Source organism: Oxyura jamaicensis, chromosome 1 (genome assembly GCF_011077185.1).
Source record: "Oxyura jamaicensis isolate SHBP4307 breed ruddy duck chromosome 1, BPBGC_Ojam_1.0, whole genome shotgun sequence".
Lineage (NCBI taxonomy): Eukaryota > Metazoa > Chordata > Aves > Anseriformes > Anatidae > Oxyura > Oxyura jamaicensis.
In genome coordinates, this window is record NC_048893.1 from 100,162,264 (window position 1) to 100,178,188 (window position 15,925).

The 15,925-nt window shown below is 35.2% G+C and overlaps 1 protein-coding gene across 19 annotated transcripts in view; it reads right to left on the minus strand.

The window, feature by feature from the left end:
* Positions 1-15,925, minus strand: part of ROBO2 (roundabout guidance receptor 2) — a 1,084,545-nt gene that overhangs the window by 91,250 nt on the left and 977,370 nt on the right. For all 19 annotated transcript variants that reach the window (XM_035315365.1, XM_035315363.1, XM_035315379.1 and 16 more), the window contains 4 exons: positions 12,371-12,542; positions 5,744-5,949; positions 2,081-2,162; positions 1,205-1,370 (listed from right to left, as the gene is read on the minus strand). In XM_035315365.1, the coding sequence (XP_035171256.1) occupies positions 1,205-1,370; positions 2,081-2,162; positions 5,744-5,949; positions 12,371-12,542 (626 nt within the window). The remainder of the gene's footprint in view (positions 1-1,204; positions 1,371-2,080; positions 2,163-5,743; positions 5,950-12,370; positions 12,543-15,925) is intronic.

The window sequence follows — 15,925 nt, forward strand, 5'->3', positions numbered from 1 at the left end:
AAAATAAAAAGATTTTGTAGTTCCAGTTAACTCATCAAGACAAGTTAAAAAAAAATAACAGAGCTTTCAAAGGTACTTCTTTCAACAGAAGCAAAAGGTTTTCCTATCTAACAGATGTCTGCAAAAGGAAAGTGTGGAATGCAGTAAATTAGAATGATAAATAGACCACTTGAACATAAACCTTGGAAAAGAAAAACCTATTACAAGAATAAATTTCTATATTGTGAAGTAAAATATGTCAATAGTTGTCATTAGAAGAGAAATATTCTCCTTGAACCTAAAGTTTAAAAATCTTCTGAAAATATCCTTGTAAATGAAGGTAATTATATGAATACATTTTCTGTCACTATATTTTCAATTGGACAGTATTATAATTAGATTATAATCCACTGTGTGAAGAGATTTCAAACATGACTGTTAAAACAGCTTTTAATAAAAATGCCTGGCTTCTGTTAATGTTAGTTATGGGATGCCATTAAAGCTTATCTAGGGTGAAATATCACAAAAGTTTAAAGAAAAATTTGATTTTATTGTGCTTTCTTATATAAGCATTGACAAAAAATATATATATATTAAAGGAAAAATAAAATGGGAAGCTGCTAGTTTCATGTTGTTTCTAGTGTTTCATTCATATAATGTAAAAGGATAGCACAAGTTCTAAAACAAAATCAGTGATAGTTTTGTTCCATCTAAAACAGTTGAGCATAGCAATTTAAAGTGCTTTAACTATTTAATGCTTTAACAAGAACAGGAATTCTTGTTAAAGAATTCAGAGAGGTTTAAAGATTGTCTGCTTATTTTCAGTTTATTTGTACTCCAACAGTTGAGGTAACACTACTGGCCCAAATGGTTTCAACTGCAGCATTCCCATGGTGGACTCTCACCCAAACTCAGGACTAAGGGAATAGTAAAAAAAATAAAGAATGGACATCATTGTCTTGTTACATGTCTGTTGACCTGAGGAAAAAGATAGATGGTTCTCTACTTAATCACTTAAAAAATGTGATAACTTAAAAACAAAACAAAACAAAAAAAAACTTATAGAATAAGAATCAATGCCTGCCATAGGAGTTAAGTCTTTTAATAAACTTTTAATAATACATGTAGAGTCCAAAATAACACCACAATACCAGCAGAACAGCTGGTACTAGGGTTTAAGCAAAATTATAAAGGAAAGAAACTAAAAGTAGAATAATTCACATACCTAAAAGCCTCAATGATATATGCACTAGCTGGTAGGCTTCCAGGGGTCCCTGGTTGCCAGGACAGGGTGACACTGTTCTTAGTAACATCAGTGACCTGAGGTTTGGATGGTGGCCCAGGGAGGTCATTTATGTCATAATTTTTACTGACTGCTGCTCCACCCGACTCTGTAAGGGGGAAATGCAAAACATTTACTTTTTATCCTCTATTGTATAAATCTCATCAAAGTAGAAGATTAGAAGGAAAAACATGCCAAATACTTGCAAAATCAGCATAACCAATATTCTTAATTTGCAAAGAACTAAGTCAATAATTGCATTATCAGATATAGTTTTGGATGAAGAACTATCATACTTCTGGTACACATTAAAAGGACAGAAAAACCAGAAAACTCAAAAGGTTATATATGTGTGTGTGTGTGTGTGTGTGTATGAAGAGTAAAAAAACAAAAACAAATAATAAAAAAAAAACATATTTGTTAAAATTTACATAAAATACCAAAACATCAGCTACTAGAAAGACTGTGAATGTTCCTATATCCAGATCAATTCTGGTGCCCACAGGGTGCACTCTGTGTAGGCATTAGTTTTCTTGCTCAAGCCAATCACAGGGTGAATCCAGAGTTTACTAATGCGCCTGTTTATAATAACTATAACAAACCAGTGTCACTGGAGACAAATTATTGCAATGTCAATGGGTGTTCAGAGATAATCACAATGAAATCAAAGGCATGTGAAGAAAGCCAGCCTTCCTACTTAAAACCTTCTCTATCTCAAACCCAGAATTTCTATAATAGAGTATTTGACTCAGATTGCTCTGACATAGTAGATGCTTTCATTTTGTGACATCTGAAAAATGGCCCCTGGACATGTCTTACCTGTCACCTCCAGCACAGCACTCCATGATGTCTCCCCACTTGAACTTGTAGCAACGCAAGTGTAAGTTCCAGTATCAGACAGCTAGACATAAAGAACATTTAAGGGCAGTTTTAGCTTTTTGGAATCAGATGACAGAGTTTACTCAAATTTTCTTTTTCTACGTGTTTCTTGGTAAGAATGACTTAGCCTATATTTTATAACAGGCTAGAGGGCACTAGACATTTTCAAATAATCATTTAATGGTGGCTTAATTTTAGAGAACTAAAGTTTGGTAGCAAAAGACGCTGGATTTATACAAAATTATTGTGATTCCTTTGCCAGCTCAGATATTCCAAATTTATTTTGGGAACAGCTTTTAAATTATAATGTCAATATTAATCTCGTTGTTCTACTGAAAAATTTGCCAGGTATTTTGCTATTTCTTACTAAGATTTAAAATAAAGATTTCTGTGATAGGAATTGGAGAAAACAACCGAGACGGATGGAAGACCATGACTTTACAAAGCACAGAATATACAGAAGAGCTGTCCTACCACTATGTATAAAGCATGGTAATATCAAGATAAAAGCAGAAGAGGGAGAATGCTGACTCTAGTGATAAAGGAGAAGAATTATATTCACCATCAGATGACTTGACGGAAGTAGGACAGCATCCAAGAAGCTTTATTGGACTTTAAGAAATTGTAATGGGTGGTCTGCTAAATGCAGATTGGAACTATGACAAATGTGCTTATACCCAACCCTTCAAAAACAATGTAAAGGCAAATAAGAGCGATGCTCTTCAGATTACTTGTTGATATGTAATTTAATTGATCTTTAATTTTGTCATGTTAGAATTCTGTTGGTGTTTTCTTCCGCTAGACTGGGTTTGCAGTGTACCATTCTTAGGGGCAGGAAGCAACTGAGTAATGCCAATTTAATTATCTAAATGAGCATAACTTGTATTTTAGGGGATGCTTTTGCCATGGAAAACAAGGAATAATTTAACCTCTCTGACAATGGCTCATGGACACCAAATATAGAGGCACTGCTAACAAAATGAGAAAGATTCTTGAAAAGAAAGCTTTTCCAAAGGAGAGAGTCTCACAGCATTCTGAAGGACTCTGTTTTATCTTGCTTCTTCCAAGCTTTTATTAAATCTATAATTTTCCATTATGTGATGATGGAGTATATTTCTCAATGCTGTGGTTCTTAACTTCATTTGTGTACCACTGTGACAGATGGTGTATGGCAAGCCCAATGAAGTATGTGGTATACACAACAGAGTAACTTGCAGAAGGCAAACTCGACATGTAAAGCAAGCCGGAGATATGCTGCCTCTGCAAGTTATGGTAAATTATCTAACTTCCAGACTGTGGATGGATTAGACACAGACATAGTGTATTGATAATTCAATTATTTATACTTTTTATGTTATGAGGGAGAAAAAAAAACAACAACAGGGAAGGTCAATGGAAAATCATTGTTATTCTGTATAATAAACAGTTTTCTTATGCAGATGGCTACATCTGGCATGGTACACTTCTACAAAGGAGAAGGAAGATTTCCTCCACTGTTGACCTGTCTGAAAGGGTACTATTGAGTGAGTGACATATTGTGTGTTTTCAGTTGCCTTCCAGGGCAACCTGGAAGACTGGCTCATCAGAAAAATCTCTATGTTCATGTTTATATCTGTGTCTGCAGTGAGCCATGGGTTGCTGCAGACTCCTGAATAACGTGATTTACACACAGAAAGAGAGTTTAATTACACAGCAGAAGAGGATGGTCTCAAAGGCTTAAATAGTAGTGACTCATCTTTACCTATATCTTGATATCTTTTATGATTGCAATAATGATTATTAATTGTAAGGGGAGAAGAAGGCTGAGGACTAGGACATGGGTTGATAAATACTCATTCGTTTTGAACATGGAAGTACACTTGGGCATATTCTGTGGGATTTTATTTATTTATTTATTTATTATTTTGCTTAGGAAGTGTTGTCAGTTCCTGCTAGGGTAGGTTTGAGAGAAAAGTTAAACACTTCAGAATTAATACATTAAAATTTCAACCACAAGAGAAAATTGTTTTCTAAGGTGATGTGTGGTTTGTGCTGGTAAGTCTGACTTGAGCAGTAAACATTACTGCAATCAAGGGGTTTATAAGAAATCTCCTTCTGAGCCTTTAAGGAAAACCAGTTACTAGTGAATTAGCCACTTAAGGATCAATAAAAGCTTCATGTCTTTCAAAACCACACTCTCTTATTTTCCACTCCCCTTGCAAGCATTTTTTTTGTTTCATCTACAGACCTTGTTCATCTACCAGCAAGATGAATGTGCTGGCACAATTCAGAGCCTATTCTGATGTTTGCATAGCTGCATACAGACAAGTATCCCAGGAGCTTCTGCCTCATGGATGTTCCACAGCAGCCCATCATCGATGCCTCAAATTTTGTTTGAAATCACTAAGCTTCCACCTTTAATTGCTGCTTTCTAATACTACTGGGGAATCTTGAGTATTCAAGTGCACTCTTTAATCCAGCCATACAGGAAAAATGCATTAACCTTCATGGCCTAAACCTGCCTTCAGCCCAGGGAGGAAGGATAAATTGTTTACTCAAGGAAAGGTAGCATACATTTTTTAATAAATTCCCTTTTGTTCCAAGGAAATTAGCAATCCATCTACAATCGCTGATGAGATGGTACCAAAAAACAAAACTGCTGTTTATATCTTGCCCCCAATAGCTATGTTTCTTAACATTTTAATATTTTTGGGGGATGAAAAAGCTTTGTGCAGAAATTACTGCTGATTAAACTAAAGGACTGCTGAAATTGTCTGTAAGTTCTTAACAAATAACTACATTTGCCTTACTATTTTTCTATACACAAAAACAAATATGCAGTTTTAACTAAAGGTAAAAAAAAGTAAAAACAAACAAAGATTAGTGATAGAGCATTTACCAACAAAGTCTGGCATTATACTCTCTGGAATATTGCAAAATTTCTTTGTACCTTTAAGATATTGTATTATATCTTATGTGTCAAAATGCAAATATTATGATAGGCATTTCATTCTGAACAGAAATCCCTCTGAATATAACTGCATGTATGTTACAGTATAAGTTGTCTGCTCTCATCCACAGCCTTACGAAACATCTGCAGCAAGCGTAACATTGGAATAAATCAGCCCAGCTCAAGACTGCCAAGACTCACTGATGGAAAAAAAGCATGGCCAAACCCCTGATGAAATCCAGAATCCCTTGCTAGTACAATAACTCCTTAGAAAATAATGACTAGGTGTTGAAAATGAACTGCTCTAAGTTTTAACAGAGTCAATAGACCAATGGCTTCATCTTAAAACTGACTGAAAAGATAACCAGGGCTCCTACATGTCTATCCACCTGCAACTCATGTTTTATTGCAACTTACATAAGATTTTTAACATCACTTCTATTTTTAAGGGATTTTTAATAGTGGTATCAGATGTTAGTTTGGCATCTCTTTTTTCCCTTCACTACCATAATGTCAAAGAATGAAACAGGATTTGGACCTGGTGATAGTTTCACAGTAGAGGAGACAACTAAGTTCATTTTGAACACAGCAGACAGCATGATAGCAGAGCTGCTTGAGGCTCACACTGCCAGGTCCACATTACTTGTAGTAGCTGCTTTGTTATTGCCACTCACCCTCAGAGTTTTAATCTGAAGTGTCCCCTGATCCTGTATGGATGTCCGAGGGTCTCTGCCCAGAAAGGTGAAGCCTTCTTTTAACCAGCTGATAACGGGATGCGGGTCGCCAGTAGCCTTGCACTTCAGCAGAGCTGTCCCATCCACTGCCAGTGTCTGATTGACAGGCCCCTGGAGGATGATGGGTGGAGGTCTATCTGTCAAGACTAAACAGCAACGCACGTATTAGCATTCATGACTTTGACAACAGTGCACTGCAGTCAGTCCATTGCTTGACACTGCCAATTTTAACAGACTGGTTTATGTTAGCCTCAAAATGACTACAAACATTATTCTTGAAAAACTTACAAATACACCTTACTGATTGACTGGTATATTTAAAAAGCATTTTTGTATGACTTCTATTTTGCCACTGTGAGATAATGCCTATATATATAAAATTCTGTCAGTAAAGATCATCAGACTCATGGATGGAGAGAAGATGAAAATGACCTTGATTCAGAAAGGAACTGAGTTATATTTCTTATTTCTTCCAATTTAGGACTTAATGTTAGCACTTTAGCACTTCAATGTTTTTAAAAAGCACGTGTTTAAATGTCACATCAAAATCTGCTTAATTGCTTACATGCTTTAAGGCATAAAAGAGAAAATCTGTTAAATTCAAAGTGAAGCACCACAGCCATTCTAGCAGGGGCACAAAACATTCCCCATTCTTGCTCAGCTTTTGAGTATTCCTCAGCAAAAATATCAAACAAGATTACAAAATATTTAGTGCTCTCTAAAAACTGTCTAGTGGAGAAAAGTTCAAACAAGCTATTTAACAACTTACTTATCAAATCATCTCATACATTGTAAAGCAATGAACTCTGCTATTTTTTCCCTAATAACTTACATTTGCATGCTTGAAATGCTTCATAAAGGATTCTGTAACAGTGAGTGAGTGCATGGCTGCATATAAGCCTCATTCCATGACCAGTGGGATATCTTGAAGATGAGGTATAATGCTCATGCTCATTTTTCTCGAAAGAACAATTTTTCATAAATAATTCTGCTTTTTAACCTAGTCTCAGAGCCATCTGTTAGGCAGCAAAATATAACTCTTTGTTCCTAAATAATGTGTTTATATAAAATGAATGTGGAATATTTGAATTAAAAAAGGCTATAACTCCTTCATAAAATCAGTATAACAGAATCAAGAATTCATTTTTATGTATTTGCCTGCCACGCTGCTGTTCCTTTTAATCTTTGAATAACCTAACAATTCTACATATGACATTAAATATTGTAATAGACAGGATTAGCTTCTTAGACGGTGTAAAAATTAGACTGCTTCCACTGATGTCAAATGAGTTTTAATCTTTTATTCCAGCTGGGTCATTATATTTCATACACAATACCTGACTCTGACAATGAAGTGAAAATAGCCTATTCTGAAGCAATGTTTCTGTTGTATTTGAGCTGTTTGAGATGCAAGCCCTTCAACAGTTCCAAAGCACGGTCATTATGCTATTTAATAAACAAAAAATATTAGGAATATGTTGGCAGTTCACTTTATACTTAAAATAACTGTTTCTGAAATTGTTGCAAAAAAAAAGCCTTGATTTTGTCCAGAAATATACAAAGGATAGAATCATCAGTGTTAGTAACACCTTGAAGGGTGAGTTTATCACATTTATTGAAACTGAAACTGAAAATAGAACACCAATACAGATTTTTTTATTAATGAAAGAACTTGAAGGCTATTTTAGAAATTCTCAGATATCACCACTTGGTGAAACAAAAATTGATCTCAGCTTATTCTGAGACTCATGTTGCAGCTATGCTAGTAGTGTATTTAAATGAAAAATTAGTTGTGTGCATTTTCATTTAGATTCAATGTAGAACAGCAACTTCCAGTTTTCTAGCTACCAAATAAAAAGGAAAACAAACAAACAAACAAACAAACAAAAACTGCTTAGTTTGCTAACTATTCCATTGTAGTAATTTCCTGCAGCTAATTGCCTGTCATATGTATAGCAATGTAGGTATTTTCAAAACCTACTGCATTACAGATATTGTTCTCTGGCATGTAATTAGGTTCTTTTTACAGCCCAAATGGGGAGCTCATAATCCTTTAAATAGCTTTGATCAATAATGTAATTGAAAGTCTCCTGGCCAGAAGGAATCTTCATTTTCAAGGGTGTTATGGGTGAAAGACCACTACAGGTTTCCATGACACTAAGGCTAAAGGTTAAATGAACACTTAGGGTTTCCACTGATCTGTGAACGACTATATTGTCTTCACAACTCTGACTTGTAAATCTTCTCTCAAATGTGTGTATATGTGCTTGTATTCCTACTACATAGGTCTCATCTATAGTAAGGATACAAAACTCAGAGGTTTAAAAATATAGTATGATAAACATTCTGAGGAATAATGCAATAACATAAAAATGTCCACAGAAAGACAGAGGTGTTTGTTCGTTTCTTTTATGCCACTCATTATTATTATTTATTATTATATTTTTTATTATATTTTTATGATTGTTCTCCCCTAGCATGAAAATTCTATATATATTCCACAGAATATTTCATATTACTAAATTATATTTGCATAGAAAAAGAGAAGATAATTTCAAAATTAACCTCACTCAAAACAAACAAACAAACAAAAACAACAACAAAAACTAAAAACTTTGAAACTATCTTCCAGAAACCATATATATATATGGTTTCTATATCTATCTATCTATCTATATCTATATATATATTCTAGCAACTGAAAAATTATCAGATTCCTTTTGTGATAAAATGTAGCTTAAATTTTGACCAGAGTATCAGAGAGGAAGAGATTTTATTTGTTGATGAATAGTTTGTTCAATACTGATGCAATTTGGATGAACTAAAATCATGTTTAAATTTGGGTTGAATTTTTTCAAATTACAATAGGAAATTAAAAAAAAACAGAATGACAAAATGAAGCCTTAACTTTACTTTGGCACTTCCAAAATCAACATTTTGAGAACTTTTCCTGGCAAATTAACATGAAAAATGAGACACAACTCACAAAATTCTTATGATGAACACTAGTATGATAGGGTAGTGTGCTCTCCTGGGAGGTGGAAAAGCAGAAACCATTCCTTCCTCTGTCTTTTTTTGCAGAAGAGCTTCATAGTTGTTTTGAATCTCTCCTGTTTGGAACTACCACACTTGCTATAAAAATAATATATATTTGGATTAGGGATAAGAATGAAGGTGGCCAGATAGCAGAACTGTGACTGTTATTAAATCACTCATACCTGCTTTCTTCCAGGGGATTTGAGAGACATACCCCAGAATATTCAACACACCTATAGTTAAGAACTTGCATAGGAGGTCAGGAAAAATGACTTAAGCGACTATTCCGAATCATTGGAGAGAGAGCTGTTGAGGTATGCTGCCAACTCCTTCTCTCTCTTTTTTTTTTTTCTTCTTTTTCCACATCTGTTCTGAATTCTCTTATAGCTTCAGCCTTTTGCTTTATTCAAATGCCCATAGACATGATCCTTTTAATTGAGTATCTTAAAACATTCAATTTTTATGTTGTCATAGAAATCTATTGCGAGATGTTAAGCTTGCTCCTCTGTGCAATATTCATCCCAAACAGCAACTGCAGTCTACTGTGGGTAGATCCTACAGGTGAGCATGCAGTGGTCAATTTTTTTTAGTAATAAATATAAATACTGACTATCATAGGGGAAATTGAGAACTTATCCAAAATATTCTCTGTATGATGGATAAATCTATGGAGTAAATTAAAAAATGTAAATTACTCTTATCTTGCATACAGACATGGTTAGATGGAAGCATTTGTTTTATTTGCATGATCTGTCACTTTAAGACTCTGAGCTGCATATTCGCTTCTGGAGTTTGAAAAGACTGCTAAGATTGTCTCAATTTTGTAAATGATTTTGCTTTTCCAGATGTGCATTAGACAGTGGATTATACGATAGCCTTTCAAGAAAACACAAGATTTGAATTTCAAATACACCGAGGGCTCTTAGCACCGTCCATAATCAGCAAAATTATCACTCAACTCAGCACATTTCATCACAGTTAGTAATCTCTTCTCATGTGAACACTTGAGTTAAAAATATTTCCAGTAAAGACGTGTAAGTGCAAAAATGTAACAACTGAAACACTGCTATATATGGTATAATTAAGCACTTGTTTTTCTGCACATGACATATGTTTTCATTCTGTATTGGAACTTCAATTGGATCTAAATTACCCTGGATCAAACAAAAATGTGTTGAAAATGAAAAAGATGGTTCGCCACTATTATTAAATCATTAACCAAACAGAAAAATTCTGGGCTATGAAGTAAAACTGAAATCACCAGCCAAAAACTGGGACACTAATGCTTAAGTATATAACTAGAATGCACAGCATTTATCTTTTATCATATTTTTAAAACGATGAAATTAGATTTCCCTACTGATAAAAATCATTAGCTTCCATAACTTCTGCTCAGCATCAACCAAAACAGATTAGTTAGACATTGATGGTTAACTTCCTAACTGAAAGCAATTAAAAATGTCTGTGATCTAACGAACATTTATTTATATAATTTCAGTTCCACAACATTGTTTTGGTATTTTTCTCCTGACCTTGCCTGCCCTTTGACTTGAGGATGAAATGGTATTTCTATAAAGCAACCTTCTATTATTTCCTAATGATCATGCTGACAGTAGGTTCTGGGATGTGTTTGAAAAACACAGGCATTGCATTCCTTCAGCAGCAGAGCCACCAGTTCATGCTTTTCCTCAGCAATGTGGAATGCACACCACCTTTAATCAAGACTGATTGTCGTTGAGTTTGCATTTTAGCAGAGACACCTTTATGAGCTTTCTGTTGACTTGTTAAATAAACTAACAAAAATTCCATTGAGGTCAATCAGGATTGTTCCCCCTCCTCCCCATATGGGTGGACCACAGGACTTGTCTGTCAAGAGGAAGAATTTCTCATCACTGATATCCTTGAACCTGATTTTATCTTCTCGGCCCCTGTTGCAGTAAATCTGTACAGCATCAGCAGGTGCAACCATTAACAGCTCAATGCCCTCTTAGCCAATATTTGTGTGTTCTATTTATTCCAATCACAGTTGTGGCACTGAATCTGGCAGTGCTACGGACAGATATTAAAAAATACTGCCTTTCCATTAATTTTAAACGACCTTTTAATCTACATTTAAATTTGAACTGAATGAAAATGCATCATTTTGTCATAGACCATGACAGAAAAGACTTAAAGAGATTGCAGAGCGAAGGTTAGCCTTTAGTCTCCAGAAACTACTTTACCAAAAAGCAATATGCTTGTAAAGATGCAAGGAAAAGGCAGAAATTATCTCCCCTTGTCATAAAAATATAGACAGCTTTTGGAAAACAAAGAAAAGGCATCAAATTAATGCTCAAACCTCTGTAACGTGCCTGAACATCTCTGCCTGTCACTTGTGATGAATATGCTCTTGTGAAAAGCCAGATTATTCAGAATTAGACATCTTTTCAAACTTTCATGGTGCAGGCAGGTCTCTGAGGGAACTGTAAAAGTAGACCTCTGCATATAACAACAGTTTTAATGGCAAAAATTCATCAAAGTCTGTCAGAAGATATTTAATGAGTCAGTTAAGATAAGAAATAATGATGCAGGGGAATGCCACAATCTCCTAGTGTAAGAGGAATTCTCTTGTTGTCTTTACTAACATTAAAGAATGCAAACTGCCTTCTATTCACAATAGGATGAAGAGGGGTATCAACGAGATTCCTGACACAAGAAAGGATTGCTATCTGTATATGGAGTATGTTAAACTTCAAGGCATGATAATATTCAAGCCCAAAATTCTGAAAAGGAAAGCATCAAGTCAGATCATGTAGTGCTTTTTCTCTCCTCCCAACTCTTCTCTGCCTATGTATTTATACAGCTCTCTTCACACCTAAACATACTGAGAGATTATTAGAACACAGTTCTGAGGTAGGGAAATATCTTGGTGTCTTTTTCACACATGAACTAAAGGGCTACATGCTGTAGCTGTTCTAAACTACCAGTACTACAGTAATTGAATGTAACTATGTTGATTTAAATTGAGCTACGGATACACTCCCAAACAAGTTGCCTAAGGTAATACTGAAGGCTGGGACTGAGATAGGAATAGAGACTTCTTCTTCTGCACCCCAGTCCGTTGCTTTAATAACTATTAAACGTTTAATAACGTTGCTTTAATAACTATTAACTCTTCACAACATTAACTCTTCACAACATCTTCATAACTATTCACTCTTCACAACATTTTTTGCAGTCTTACCATAGCTCTAGTGAACCGAGCAGTTTAATTTCTCACCAATCCTATTCTAAGCTATTTTGCCCTTTGTTTGGAATATTAAGTACTATTAAGAGCATGTAAAAGGCAAACCGGACTTCAGTGCCCTTTTGATACTGCAGAGAATTGTGCAGAGACCCCTTTTCACGTGTTGTTGTATTTTATTTTTTTTTGTAGATACTTGTCTGTTTATTTGTATGAATTATGTGATCTCACATGCCTTTATTTACATTACATTAAGATGCAGTCTTACAGAAAAAAAAAAAAAAAAAAAAGGAATTTCTATAGCTCACCATCAGTGACCTCCAGCTGAGCCTTTGCTAAAATGCTTCCAGCAACTGTCAGTGCTTGACAAATGTAGTAGCCCGCATCAGACCGTTGAATGTTGGTAATAGTGAGGTCTCCAGTTGGTGATACTGAATACCTGCTGTTGGGTTGGAGAGGCTGGTTTGGGAAGAGCAGATTCTGCAAAGACAATTTATCTCACATCAGTTCAAGACATAGAATCATAATAGAGCCACCTTTCTCTCAGCTAAAGATATGATGATTTTTCCTTAAAATTTCTCTCTATAAAAAGTAAGCGTGGTTATGAATTTATGAACGTACAGAGACAATTTTTTCCTGCCTTGGGCAACTTGCAGTTTAAATTAGAATAGCCCTTTCATAGCATTCGAAGGTGTGTTCTGGCCAGGGATTTAGGTGACAAGAAACTTTCCAACAATCACTTTTGACTGATCTGTATTTGTTAAACATTTAACTTCATTCTGAATTAAAAAATTTAATAATATAATTGGTTAGCTGTCAAACCCGGGTATACTACTACAGTAAACATTAGAAAAATAGAAGAAAGAACTGAATTCTGGAGACCTGGGGGAGCATAGGGCTATTGTTTGGCAGTGAATATGATCTGGGTGAAGGAGAAAGTAAGAGCACAGCACAGAAGTAAAGGTGGGAGGAAGGTACAAATAGGTCATAAAGTAGGAGAAGCTGGCATAGCACAAGAGCTTAAAGAAATAAAAGGAAATTAAAATTGAAATATACCAAAGCAGAAAAACTACATGGAGCCCTGAGGGTGAAGAGGAAGGGTATAAATCTAATGTGGAAATCATGAGAAAGAAAAAAAAATAATAATTTTATATAGGATAAGACATCAGTTAGCACAGAACAGGGAGATTAGCTTTTGCCTTTGGGCTGGACTGGGGAAAAGAGAGATGTCAATAAGAATAACTAAAATGAATGTAGCAGTCATTGAATATGATGAAGGACTGAATGAATCAATAATACAGAGAAAAGGACTTAAAAGTGTTTAGTGGTGAGGGCTGTGTTTTCAAGGAAAAAAGTTATACTGTCTATGACAACTCTAGATCTGAATAAAGAACTGGAAAAGAAAGAGAGGCAATATGAACAGAAAGGTTAGCAGCTTGGCCCAGTGAGACAGAGAGGGGAACAGAGCAGACAAATTAAACAGTAATAATGAATTGATAAATTCCAGGCACATAGGGTCTGTCTCTAATACCAACTCAACAAACCTGTATAAAAAATACACATTTTTGTCTCAGGAATATCCCAAAACTCTGATACCATATCCTGATAAGCTTTCAGTCTTTACTGTGACTCTGTATACCTATACTGTGTTTTCTATTAATGACTCACTACTAAATATTAAGCTAATCTATATGGGCTACAAATAAACCTAAAAGCATAGAGTAGGGTATTAAATAATTTTCCAGATAATATTTTACACTTCAGTAGGAGCTGATCATGACTCCTCCTTTCAAGGACCAGTTAACTATGGAATATATTTTTTCCTACATTACAGTACAGTCCACTATTTTAATGCTTTTACATTTTCACTGGTTGTAATAAGCTGCTGGTTTACTCATCTGGGCACAATGGTTGCATGTTGGGTTGCAAACAGTGGGACAAAAGTCACCTCTGATGTAATACCACTTTCTTCTGGATTTAACTCAAGGATGAATTTAATCCACAGAGTTTAAAGATTACAGATGTCCTGCCCTGGAGTATTTCATTGGTGGGTGGATGTTAGACTCCTGGTTAAAGGCTACCAAGTACTAAGGACCAGATATGCACAAGTTGGCACAAGAAATTACTCAGGAGGAAACAGCTCCCCTCCTTTCCAGCTGGTTGTGCTCAGAAAAACAAGGTTGAGAAATAGATTCAGAATGAAAAATGCCCTACAATTATTGGAGTGGGCTAACATGACTACATAACATTACTTTGAATGCTAACAGTGGTGCTGCAAATGGTTCCTTGAGTAAAAGCAGAAGTAAGACTGTAAATCCAGGTAACAACTTGTAGCCAGGCATGTAAAAGTGAAAATTAAAGCAAGTTCAGTGGATAGTGCTTAATTTGGCCAAAACACAGTCCTCCATATTTTAATGAAGAAATGCAATATGTGGAAACTCACCTATTCTAGGGCATCTCATTGCAAATTCTAGCCAGTTCTGTGTTGAGATGGTAACACTAACCTGTGTTACTTCACTGATGCTCAATTAAGATTAACATAAGGGTATAATGAATCACATTGAGCTATGTTTCAAGGTTCGATAATAAACCATGTAGGTATCAATTTTTATGTTGCATTTATTTGCCAAAAAAGAATGTTCTAACCCTCAGGGATCTGGTTCTCAATATGGTAATTAATTTTCCAGGTTTGTAATTAAACAGCTTCAACATGGTACAATCAGTAGGTAATAACATTCAATTAAAGACACAAGATGCATTTTCACCTTAAAATGTTTTTACCCTTGAAGTGATACCAATGGAAGAGGATAAAATAGAGTATTAACACTTTTCAATTACGCTAAATGACTTTAATCCTGCAAATGATGTCCTACTTTAATTAGAAGCTCTTCTCTTTATTACTGCATGATGGATGTCCACTTTATTAGATTCGAGTGTGACACTATAAGCTCACTTTACATAAACATTACCATGTTATTAAAATGCTCTACAAGGCAGGGTTTTGAAATGTTTGCAAGCACATCAGTACTTCCTACTTTAATTTCAAGAAGCTATTTTACTTTTCCCTTGGAATAATGTTCACCTTATCGAGACACAAAATACTGTGCTCTTCCAGAAGCTTGATCCCACATGATCCATAGAGACTAGATCTTAAGTTCTCTAATTAATATGCTGAAAGAAGTACATTGAAGACTAAGCTTACACTCATATGAGCTTACACTCATAAAGTAATAGTGTTGTATCTTTGTAAGTTGCAACCTAGCACCAAATGCTGTCAGCCTTGGTCTTGTTGTTCTAGCCAGCTATCTGAGCTGGTAAGAAGATGAAACAGCAGAAGGTGGAGCAGAGCGGGAGATCTGTGGTTCAGTTCTTTTCTCACACATTGAGCTGTTACACAGTGCCTCCAGATCAGATTACAGGCACATCTGCATTGCACAGCACAACGTGGATACTTGAATTAATTCATATATCACTGTATGGGGAAAAAGTAGCACAGTGCTCTAAAAAAAAATAATTTAGCCAAGTGACAAGGACACACAGTGTAGCTACATAGGCAGATGCAGGCCAGACAAGTTTCATCACAAAGCTGCAGAAGGCACTGTCCTTGGACATCCATTTGTCCCTTTTAATCTTTCTTCAGGTACAAAAGAGAATTTGGCATGTAGTTTACAAGGTCCAAAGTTAACATGCTCACAGTAACTGCAGTTGAAAGCAAAGATGCTTTACTTCTGTTGTAACATGGTACACCAATGTTGCAAAAGCAGAAAAAAAAAAAAAAGAAAAAAAAAAAAAGTTATGGCAAGGCATTCAAACAGTCAGTATTAACTGATGGCAACATTATTGACTACATCAGAAATTTTACT